The 12,600-nt window shown below is 35.0% G+C and overlaps 1 protein-coding gene across 2 annotated transcripts; it reads left to right on the top strand.

Annotated features, from left to right (window-relative positions):
* Positions 1-4,539: 4,539 nt before the first annotated feature.
* Positions 4,540-10,861, top strand: LOC128229324 (uncharacterized). Of its 2 annotated transcripts, XM_052941190.1 has the most exons (9): positions 4,540-4,974; positions 6,319-6,620; positions 7,877-8,075; positions 8,437-8,541; positions 8,707-8,742; positions 8,860-8,910; positions 9,003-9,113; positions 9,200-9,283; positions 9,558-10,861. In XM_052941190.1, the coding sequence occupies exons 1-9, from the start codon at positions 4,738-4,740 to the stop codon at positions 9,852-9,854; spliced, it is 1,422 nt and encodes a 473-aa protein (XP_052797150.1). In that variant the 5' UTR covers positions 4,540-4,737; the 3' UTR covers positions 9,855-10,861. The 2 variants fall into 2 exon arrangements, with proteins under 2 accessions (XP_052797150.1, XP_052797151.1); XM_052941191.1 differs by lacking the exon at positions 8,707-8,742.
* The last annotated feature ends 1,739 nt before the right edge of the window (positions 10,862-12,600 follow it).

The raw sequence follows: 12,600 nt of genomic DNA, 5'->3' as shown, positions 1-12,600 counted from the left end.
TAGGCCCTGTGGACTTAGCCAATGTAAGCACTGTGGACTTAGCCAATGTAGGCCCTGTGGACTTAGCCAATGTAGTCCCTGTGGGCTTAGCCAATGTAGGCCCTGTGGACTTAGCCAATGTAGGACCTGTGGACTTAGCCATTATTAGCCCTGTGGAATAAGCAAATGTTAACCATGTGGACTAAGCGTACGTCAGCCTTGTTGAGTTACCAAATGTTAGCCATGTGAAGTTAGCGTATGTCAGCCCTGAGGAGTAAGTTAATGTCAACCCTGTGTAGTTAACAAATTAAAATTTCGTTGAATTTCAAAATGCAAGCCCTGTTAAGTTACATTATATAAGCTCTGTGGAGTTAACTAATGTAAGCCCTGTTAAGTTGCCCAATGTAAGCCATGTGGAATAGACAATGTAAGCCCTATATCATGTAGGTTCAATTGTATTTTTTAATCCTCTATGGTTTGAGCAACTTACTAGCGAGGGCTTTCGATGATTGTTGACTGGTCGAGTTAATTCAACTGCAGCACGCCATGTGCACATCGGAGCCACAGCTGATTTTTCGATAGTAGAAATTCCCCAACGCATCTTCCGCTGTGGGGCCTAGCACCAAAATTTTTTTTTTTCCTTAACGAAACCTTTATTAAACCTGACAAAAACAGTGTATATATCGCTTATGTAATATATTTTTCAGGTGGTATATGGAGATTTATCAGTGAAATATGTTTTTTTGTGTGTGCTACCTTTTATTGTTCCCCGTACATTTATGGTATGGGTGGTTCGGGGCACACCACAGGAACATACCTCACAAAACATTTCATAAATATAGGGAATTTTCTACATACTAGTGTATTAAATTTCAGTTATATCAATAATGATATCATCTAAAACAAAACATCATCTATAATTTGAATTATTATATTACATCGTTGTCTTTTTATTTCTATTTTAGATGTTAAAACAAATATGACATAACTAAAAGGGTGAACACACATCTAAGTATATATATGTAAACAAAGCAAAGAGGTGAAAAAAAAGTAAAGAAAATATAAACAGTATGTTCTTGTACAAAGTGTATTAGTTTTTACTGTTTTTAAAACGTATGTGGTCTAGATAAACAATTTTACAACTGACCAATTTATAAGTTCTGTATCATTAATATTTGATTTTTCATAAATATTCCAAGCAAATTTTAAACTACTCTTCAAACCAATAAAGGACGGTCTTATTTTTCTCCTTTTACAGAGATAAATGTATTTTCAATTTCATAACTAAGTATATTATATTTTATTGAATTTTTACAAGTGGTTTCCAACAAAAATGTTAACAGTGATCTTTCCAATTGGAGTTAACTTCCTTCTTTTCCAATAACTGATACATATCTTCACCTTTTCTAGTTTGCTTGTAAAATTTAATTCTAACATTTTGCTAAGATCTACATCAAAAATTAAACCTAATAATTTAAACTGTGTAGCTCCCCAGATCAATTTATATTTTGTTTTAATTGACCTTGTGCTATATTTTAGGGAACCAATCCGTATTAAATGTGTCTTATCAAAGTTAATTTTCAAGCCAGAATATAGAGAAAAATCATGTAATAAATTTAAGGTAGCATTCAATGATAAATCTGATCTATCAAGTAACAGAGATGTATCATCTGCAAATTGAGATATTTTGTATTCAACACCGTCCACTGAGATGCCCTTGATAGATTTACAATTTCTTATTTTTATTGATAAAATTTCAGCACACAAAATAAAAATATATGGGCTTATCGGGTCTACCTGTCTACACCCTCTCCCAATTTTAAAGAAATTTGACATAAAACCATTCATTTGAACAGCAGTTTCAGTATTATTCAGAAACAAAGAAATCCACTGTATAAACAGTGTTCCAAAATTAAAGAAAGAAAAAGTTTTTTTAATAAAACTAAAAGACAAAGTATCGAACGCTTTCTCAAAATCTATCATCATTAACAGACCAGGTATATTATTGTCCTCAGTGAATTTCATCAAGTCATATAGTAGCCTAGTATTTTCACCAATATGTCTTCCTTTTATAAAACCAGTTTGGTCTTTTGCAACTAAAAAATCTAATACAGTCTTTAATCTGTTTGCAATGGAACCAGATGTAATTTTATAAACTGTATTGAGCAAGGTAATAGGTCTAAGGTTTTTAAGAAACTTCCTTGGTGTATTATCTTTTGGAATACATGTAATGATACCTTGTTTTTGTGTAATAGACATTGATACATTTTCTAAAGCAAAATTTACAGCTCTAACTACAAAATATCCAATACGAGACCAAAAAGCCTTAAAAAAATTTGCAGTGAATCCATCCGAACCCGGGCTTTTATCAATTTTCATATTTTTTAAGGTAGAAGAGGTTTCTTCAAAAGTTATAAGACCTTTTAAAGACTGTGCCTGATCAATTGACAGTTTAGGAACAAAACATTCATTCAAGTCATTTTCAATATTATAGTCAACTTCTGAAGTACTCTTAGAGTATAATTTTTCATAAAACAAGGATGTTTCTTTTAAAATATCATTTTGCTCATATACAAAACAACCATCTTCCTTCTCAATAAAAGGAATGCATTTACTAATAGAGTAATTCTTTTCAAGCCGACAAAAAAAACCTGTTGGCTTTTCACCATTATCAATAAATTCTGCTCTTGATCGGATAATATGTCCTCTTATTTTCTCTGATCTTAATGTACTTAATTCATTTTGTAAAGCATCTAATCTATCCTTATTTTCATCATTCAAATTATTTTCTATATTTCCAATTTTTGTTAAAATATCATTTTCCTGAGTATTTTTACTTTTAGCTTTATAACTTGAATAGGAAATACTTTTACCCCTAATTTCCATTAACAATGTTTCTAAAAAAAGCTGATCATTAATCACAAATTGAATTTCATTATTATTGATTTCGGACAATTTATCCAAGCAATATACAGGTAAACAGTACTGTTGTTTGATTTCATCAATCTTTTGGTTAATACTATTTAAATATTCTATATCACTTAACAACGAATTATTAAATTCCAGAGGCCTTCCCATGCTTAACTTCTTGTAGTTTTAAATCAAGACTAACTATAGAATGATCAGATCTGTAACTTATATGTATATCACAATTTCTAATATTTGGCAATAAAGCATCAGAAACAAGAAAAAAATCCAGTCTGGCCTGCTGTAGAGGGGTAGGTCGTCTCCATGTAAACTGACTAATATCTCCTTTCTAGCACCAGAAAATAGAGGTTATGGGTAAAACTAGTCTTTTGTTTCTCCCTTGTAGATTTTAATACGTATACAAATACACATCGGATAATGAAGTTCTAAACAGGAAATATGTGTTGTTTTAAATGAAAATATCTGAGCAAAAAATCAAAATCTGATCGTCTAAAACTTGCTCAACTTCCTATAAATTAATATTAAAGGCATAATCTTGATACTTGATATTAATGCAGTGTTCTCGTTCTGTATGTTTTAGTGTTTCCATGACACATGTTTAGCTTTGTTATTCACAAAAGATTACATTTTTACAAATTTTAGATCTTCACTTACTATACTTGATAGACTAGGCTCGATTTAGTTATCGTGTGGTGCCAATGAATGTACTTTTTATGGTGCCAATGCATATACTTGTGGTGACAATGCACCGTCTGGGTGACCATGCATTCGATTGTTACTAAGTAGGATAGTATGATAAAATACTTGATTAAAATAACTTAATTAAGAACTGACGTGGTTGGCGTTATTGTTGATTTTTTAAAAGTATTCACCATCACACTGCATTTGCGTCATTTAACGTTAATTTTGTGTTTGTTAAACAATAACGAACATGTTATGTAAACAAATCTTTAAATGCGAAATACTGCATGTCAAGGGGTTTACGGTATCATGAAGAAATTAAATTCACTCAATTAAAGCCAGATGTCCGCCGAAAGATGTGTATAAATGTATGACGCATTCTTTGCAGTATTCATTCTGAAGTATTTAGTTGAAACCCACTTTGCTAAAATATGAATAATGAAATAGTAATTGCGCAATACTCAATAGCATGTGTCGCGTAACGCTCGTAGCTAGTCAGAGTTACCTGGCAAGGTTCGGAAGGCCGAGGTGGTTCGTTCTCTTGCGCAAATCCGTTTAAGCGAGGCACGAAACGGGGTATAAAGTAGCTGTTGACATAAACTTTATCATTACAGTTGTTTTAAATATAAAGCGTTCAGTGTGTGTACAGTTCTTGGTCAAAAGCAAACGTTTATTTTTAAGACGCACACATGTTATGCCCAGTGGCGTAGCTACATTGAGGCCTTGTATGCCTAGGTTTACAACTTCTTTGAAACAAATGAGATATAAAAGTATCCCCAAAATGCAATAAAACCTTATAGCTACACAAACACTTGAAACAAAAGTTTCTGTTTTTTTAATCATCTACGGTATCGCAAACACCGTCATAAAAGTATAATGTATTCTCCACAAGTATAATGTATAGGCCCCACTCCGATGAGGAAGTAAATTACGAATGGTAATTTCCATTTAAGGAACTGTATCGGATATTACTTCCTTGTTATTTTGACAATTGTACGTGTGATCAGATTAAATAAAATTCAGATTCATAATCAGACGCTCAGATTTATTTGCATATATGTCTGAAACAAAATGAAATGAAAATTTATTGGAGATCGTTAAATGACAATATATTTACACATATATATTTAATTTTCATGACATATCAAAATGGGTGTAAGCTCGTCATTTCTGGAGTTTCCGAGTAGACCTTCCGTCGAGGAACGTTCATTATGGTACCAAAATGCCGAGGCGTATCCTATTGAACGTATTTTAAATGACCTTGATACTAAAATCAAAGAATGGAATGATATAATTGATAACTTAAAGAAAGGTCAAATGAGTGGAGAAACGAAAGTGTGGATGTTTTCACAGATGATTCAAACTTCAGATTTTCTAATCAGTATGGTAAGCACATTGTTTCTTTATGTTGTTGTTAAAATGTTGATACATGCGTATATACGATTCCTAAAATATTATGAGTGTATGCGATTACGAGTGTATTATCCGTATACACGATAACGAGTACATACTGGCGATTACGAGTATATTATGGGTATAAACGATTACGAGTATATTGTGGGAATACACGATAACGAGTATATACTGGCGATTACGAGTATATTATGAGTATAAATGATAACGAGTATATACTGGGTATGAGCGATAACGATTGTATTATGAGTATAAATGATAACGAGTATATACTGGGTATGAGCGATAACGAGTGTATTATGAGTATAAATGATAACGAGTATATACTGGGTATGAGCGATAATAAGTGTATTATGAGTATAATCATTAACGAGCATTTACTGGGTATAAGCGATTACGAGTATATTATGGGAATGAACGATTACGGGTATATTGTGGTAATACACGATAACGAGTATATACTGGATATGAGCGATAACGAGTGTATTATGAGTATAAACGATAACGAGCATATACTGGGTATGAGCGATAACGAGTGTATTATAGGTATAAACGATAACGTAATATTATGGGAATACACGATAACGAGTATATTATGGGTAGAAACGACTACGTTATATTATGGGAATACACGAGTATACTTGGAATGAGCGATAACGAGTGTATAATGAGTATAAATGATAACGAGTATATACTGGGTATAAGCGATAACGAGTGTATTATGAGTATACATGATAAAGAGTATATACCGGGTATGAGCGATAACGAGTGTATTATGAGTATAAATGATAACGAGTTTATACTGGGTATGAGCGATAACGAGTGTATTATGAGTATAAATGATAACGAGTATATACTGGGTATGAGCGATAACGAGTGTATTATGAGTATAAATGATAACTAGTATATACTGGATATGAGCGATAACGAGTGTATTATGAGTATAAACGATAACGAGTTTATAACGGGAATACACGATGACGATTATATTATGGGTATAAACGATAACGAATATATTTTGAGCATAAACGTAAAGAGTATACTGGGTGTATATACGCTTTTGAGTAAATTATGGGTATAAACGATTACGAATATATTATATAGATATAGGAGAAATCTTCCGTTGTCGCACGTTATAGGATGCAGTACAATTGCATTACAAATCCCATACGATGTAAATGTTTGCATAAATAAAAATATATATGAGTACACCAATGAGCAACATATCTAATAATTTGTTTTTAGATGGGTCTGGTTAGAAAAACAATACAAACATTGAATACGAAACAATAGTTATCATAATTTCTGTTTTCGTAGGTCCCGCCGGAATATTACACTTCATTCAGAAAACAAGGAGCAGATCAAGATCAACGTATACCATATGAGCACCGACACCAACAGGTACCTCGCCACCAGGAAGGTCATCAGAGTGCACATGAGGGTGAAAGAAGAATAAGGCGAGACAATGCACCACAGCGGCCCCAAACTGCATCTCCAGGTGGCAGGAACAACGAGCTGGAAAAACTAAAGAGAGAAAATAAGGAACTGCAGACAAGTTTGAAAGACGTTCAACTGGTTGGAGAAGACCTACAGAGGGAGAAAGAACTTCTCCTTACCAGGTACTTCAGAACCGACGTTTCAATCCATGGCAAGTAACACGCCTTAATCAATCTTTAAACGTACGGATATGATCAGGAATATAACCTGTGGTGCCAACTATTTTTTCGAAAGAGGAACTTAAACATCTAGTCAAAACACTAGCGGGTAAACTTGTGATCCTTTGATGTCAATGTGGTAGATAATTGTTGCGTGCAAGTTCCATACAACTAAATAAACCCAGTTTGGGTAAATTTTGCGAAAACATTCTAAGGCACAAAACCAAAGTACAACGTCTGACGTTGCGCACACAAGACGCACCCACACCCCGTCACAAGACGTACCCACACCCCGTCACAAGACGCACCAATAGCCCTTCACAAGACGCACCCACACGCAGTCACAAGACGCACCAACATCCCGTCACAAGACGCACGCACACGCTGTCACAAGATGTACAAACACGCAGTCACAAGACGCACCCACACGCAGTCACAAGACGCACCCACACACCGTCACAAGACGAACCCACACGCAGTCACAAGACGTGCCCAAACCCCGTCACAAGACGTACCCACACGCAGTCACAAGACGCACCAACATCCCGTCACAAGACGCATCTACACCCCGTCACAAGACGTACCCACACCCCGTCACAAGACGCACCAACATCCCTTCACAAGACGTTCCCACACGCAGTCACAAGACGCACCAACATCCCGTCACAAGACGCACCCACACGCAGTCACAAGACGTACCAACACGCAGTCACAAGACGCACCCACACGCAGTCACAAGACGCACCCACACACCGTCACAAGACGAACCCACACGCAGTCACAAGACGCACCCACACGCAGTCACAAGACGCACCAACACCCCGTCACAAGACGCACCCACACTCAGTCACAAGACGTACCAATATCCCTTCAAAAGACGCACCCACACGCAGTCACGAGGCGCACCTACACCCTGTCACAAGACGCACCCACACCCCGTCACAAGCCGCTACAATATCCCTTCTCAAGACGCACCCACACACCGTCACACGACGCATCCACACGCAGTCACAAGACGCACCCACACACCGTCACAAGACTCACCAACACGCATTCACAAGACGCACCCACACACCGTCACAAGGCGCACCATCGCAATGAGCCACTGCAGTTAACTTGAGTCAAAAAGAGAAAATATAAACTATAAAAATGAGACTATGTGAGTTCCACTGAAATTAGTTATTTCCATTTTTATACCGTTATTGAATGTCTGTTTTCAGGTTAAGTAGATTTGCAGGCGAGAAACTAACAGCAGACAATCCAAACATAGCTGACCTCAGTGATCCTTGTCGGCCTACCAGACTCGGGGAACAATACAGCGAGATATATGACAACGAATGGACCAACGCGTTTGAAGGCCTTCTCGACTGTGGTTATTCTCAAAGTGAAGCTATTGATACACTTAAGGACACGCTCATGGTTAGTTGACTGTACTGAAGTCATTTTAATCTAAACAATATGTTATATACTAAGTACGTAAATATTCAAATATAAACATAATTATATTAAATGACTCAAAACGCGGACGGAATCCATGCAAATCTAGACATTCCCCGGCGAGATAATATTTACAAAATGTATGTTATCTCAAGAAACTGGAAAACTAAAAAGGAATAATACGATACTTCACTGAATAGTGCCATGTTTGTTCAGATACAAATTGAAATAACCTACAATGACTTTTGAAGTGCATGTTTGCGATATAAATTGAATATTTCAATATGATATGTACAATACCCGTTGAAAAATGGCTGTCTTAAATCTGTTTTTTACATTCCAGAATATTGATACGTTTTGCAATCAAAAGGCTGACATGGTTTTGAAAAAAGCTGAAGACTCTGTAAATCTTTTGTTTGAAGATTACACCAAATCAGTAAACTTCAAGGTGAAAAGAGAATGTTAATATGTTCAATGAGTAAATTCTTACTTCATAAATTTTAGGTTTTTTTGTTTTTGTTACAGAACTGTGTATTTCTCAGTGCCACATACATCGTTGTGTTTCAGAAATGAAATTTAAAACTATTGTGTTGCATTTTTTTTCTAATTTAAGATTGGTATACCTGAAATAACAATACGGAGTGGGCGGGTAAGAACACTTTGCTGACTCGATTTCAATTTGGTTTGAAGAATGCATATAAACAAAATATTTTCACGTTAAATAACCATTTCACGCACATATATTTCGATATTTTTATGATTCTAGGTCAACTTAAACGAACAATCAATAGATGTGTCAGCTAAAAAGAAGCACATGGTAAGTCTTTAAAAAACTTCAATCGATGTATGGTTTACTGGAATTGTCCTTCTATTGTTCGTAATAATTGTAAATCGAAGAGTATGCATTAGTTTTCAGATGTGCTTAATAGCGCTACAATGGGAGCCATGGGCCTGCAGAAAAGGTGGCTACCAAAAGGTGGCAATCAACCAGCATCGCTTTCTGCCATGCAGACAAAACTTGTAAGTGATTTCTTTCATTGTCTATTTAATGTATCGTAAATTGTATGTATATCTATGTTTATCATTATTTTTTGTCTACACTTCAGGACATAAAACCAGTAAATATTGAAGATAAGCTGAAGAAACTGAGAAAAGAAGTTTCATCTTCGATTGTTCCAATCGTACAACGGGTATTCCAAACAAACATTTTCTAAAATTTAGTGTTGATTATTTTTATGGGGATTATTAATAAGTAATGTTTAATACACACAATTATGTTCTTTAAATTCAAACCTGAGACTTGAAACTTGTTTATTTGCTTAAACGCCTATGTATACATATAAATACATATTTAATGGCGATGTAAAGTAATGAATTAGAAGATAATAAAATTGATTGTATAACTTGGTCATATGGAATCCAAATTTAAACTGATAATATTTTAAATGTAATTCTGTTTTTAAGGCATACATCGAGGCTTTTTGGAACAGAGAGTGTATACCAGTCCTCAAACCATTCGTGAAAGCCTGCCTGCATCTTTGTTGGAAAATGGTCGTCCAGAGTCCACCTATGCGCTTTAAACTGGTCACCAAAGGTCAACGTTTTGATGCCAATTTATTTAAGGAGTACACACTTTCTGGAACTACGGTTGATTTCGTCGTTTGGCCTGCGCTACTTTTGCATGATGGTGGCCCTCTTATTGCAAAAGGTATTGCGCAACCTGTGGGGAGGAACAAGATTGGGTCATCAGAACAAAACTAGATATACTCGTCTCTTCATTCTAGCGATGTTTTTTTTTCTGTGAATACACGGGAGGGGTCTCCGAATAATGCTTTTACAATTACATTGTATTGATTGATGTGAGTATTCCAATTGTCCGAGTGCATTTCGGAATCAAAATCAAATTGAATATGTGTTCAATTTTCATATGTAGATTCAGATGAACATCTGTGACAATGTTTTGGTTAAATCATAATGTGGTGTGATCATTTGACAAAATGTTGAGTCAAACTTTCAAGCAATGCCATATATATAATATCACAGTATAGGGAATGCAGTTTAAAGTGTCAAATTTGTGTATTTGCGCCTTTATTTACTATATTATTTCTTTGTTACTACGACACCTCTTCATGCTTCTTCATTTTCAAGTGATTGATATGTTGTTACGTGTTGTTTTTATTGTTTACTAGTGATATCATGTTTTAGTCAAATATTCTGTCTCTGTTGTTTTGAGATCTATAAGAGTCTGTCTGCGCCCATTGGTTGCCTTATGAGTTAACCCTGCTGTACGTCACATTGTCTATTTTAGGCCCAAAATGGACACGAGTTTTAAGTGACTGCAAATACCTGTCACATTATTACTTCCAAAAGTGTTTTTTTTAAATTTTAGTAATAGTCTTGCTGGTCTAAAAATGTATTTCTCTTATAAATACCGTTCATTACATATTATGAAATGCACTTTATTGGAATGGCCTTTGTTAAAATGAAGTATCTGGTTGGGTTACCTATCTATTGGTAACCCCACGGTCGTTTTAAAGACGTTTTGTGTTACTAAGAGTTGCCTATTCCTTCCGGTACAGGTTTTCATACCATTGATACATTTTATTTGTATTCTTTTTAACTGAATTTGTTTTATTTGGTACTATTGTTATCACTTGACATATTAGTGCATACATCGGATGTAATATAGAGAGGGCTAAGTTTAGAAAGTTATATTTATTGTGTTTTGGTCATATGCAAATAAACAGAAATAAAATACATAATTTAACTAAAAACGAAGTTTCGTTTTGTTTCTGTTTTGCTTTTAGATTTATTGCGCATATAAAGCAGATCGAATCATATAATAAGAACACATATGGAGTAATTAAATATGATAAAATATTTTACCGCGTGAACGTTGCAATGCCAGGTTTTGGCGAACACTCGGTGAAATATATTACGAAACAATTATCATCTATTTATTGCACCAGAATATCAGATCACATTTATCTTGAAAGCTATTAAAGAAAAACAGTAACGTACGCCATGATATAAAGCTTGCTATCCAAAATAATGATACATCATAATTATGCGATAAATTTAGTGTTAAGAAACAAATATTTAAAAAATCTCATTGTAGCAAACAAGTTTTAATAGCATGTAAAAGCTGATATCCACAGATTGCCCATTAACATATTCCTGCCTCTGGGTTAATAAAACAAACTTCCAAAATAAGTCTTGGGACGTTCAAGTGTTATTGATAAGATAGTAAGTAGCTCAGTGAACTTCCTTATTTCAAATGATATTTAAAGTAAGAGAGTTGTATTCATTGCAGAAAAGAAAATAATAAAAGATGCGTCAACAAGATGTTTAATGTTGTAGTAAAGACTCATCTTTCTTTCATGAACACATATAAATCATTTAAACTATTTATATATTAGCAAAAAAGCGTGTATCAGAAACAAATCATAATGCAAATCCAAAATTATCATGCGACTGGAAGTTCGCATTGTACCGAATGAGTCTCGGACGGTGTGACTGGAAGTTCGCATTGTACCGAATGAGTCTCGGACGGTGTGACTGGAAGTTCGCATTGTACCGAATGAGTCTCGGACGGTGTGACTGGAAGTTCGCATTGTACCGAATGAGTCTCGGACGGTGTGACTGGAAGTTCGCATTGTACCGAATGAGTCTCGGACGGTGTGACTGGAAGTTCGCATTGTACCGAATGAGTCTCGGACGGTGAGGGCAATCTAGTCATCAAAAGAGTTTCGTTCGAAGCGCGCTATTAATATCCGCAACCAATATAAAAAACGTGTACAAGGATTGTGCATAACATTTAGATTTACCTTCCGCCATTCGTCTTATTGAGCTAATTGGAATGGAGCCGTATTTGCAAAAAACTGCTTGAGACATTTCTTAATTTTAGTCAATTTTTCAAAATGTTCTAAGTCATATTGTAAGAAAATTGTATTTTGAAAATAAAAGTTTGAATATTCAATTGAATCAACGAAATCAAAGGCTTTCATATATGATTAGGTTATCATTTATTATTACTTTGGAGATACTTAACTTAAGAAATGGTTTTAAGATGTTTTATGGATACCGACCATGGTGAACAAAGATTACAAGATTTGTTTTGATGGATGGCATCAATACGGCGTGATAAAATAGTAGATATATAATTATGCATCTAGATCAACAGTGACTGCTGGTGTGTACTTCACAGAAATATACTACGTCAAGAGAATTCGAAAGACATTGTTGATAATATTGTTAAACATTTAAGGGATAAGAGTGGTCTAATGCTATAGGAGTCCGCCCCTCACCTTAGTGATTGTGGTTTAGATCCGTACCTGGGATTCCTATTTATGGCCTCTCATAAAGAATATCGGTCTGGATTCTGCCCTCGCGTGTGATAAGCTATTAACTTCCGCCACAACTGAGCTAAAATATATATCAGTATAAGTCGCTGCTTGTTTAATTCGAACCTTATATAAACATCTTAACAAGGAATACGTAAAACGGG

The sequence above is a fragment of the Mya arenaria genome, chromosome 3 (genome assembly GCF_026914265.1).
Source record: "Mya arenaria isolate MELC-2E11 chromosome 3, ASM2691426v1".
NCBI classification, from domain to species: Eukaryota; Metazoa; Mollusca; class Bivalvia; order Myida; family Myidae; genus Mya; species Mya arenaria.
The sequence above is the reverse complement of the archived record's forward strand: the minus strand, read 5'-3'. Positions and strand labels throughout refer to the sequence as shown.

Bases quoted from the DNA above. Each gene is read 5' to 3' on its own strand.
- LOC128229324 (XM_052941190.1), top strand. From the start codon at position 4,738: ATGGGTGTAAGCTCGTCATTTCTGGAGTTTCCGAGTAGACCTTCCGTC. The intron at 8,076-8,436 runs GTTAGTTGACTG...TTTACATTCCAG, and splicing joins CACTTAAGGACACGCTCATG to AATATTGATACGTTTTGCAA. The intron at 9,114-9,199 runs GTAAGTGATTTC...TCTACACTTCAG, and splicing joins CTGCCATGCAGACAAAACTT to GACATAAAACCAGTAAATAT.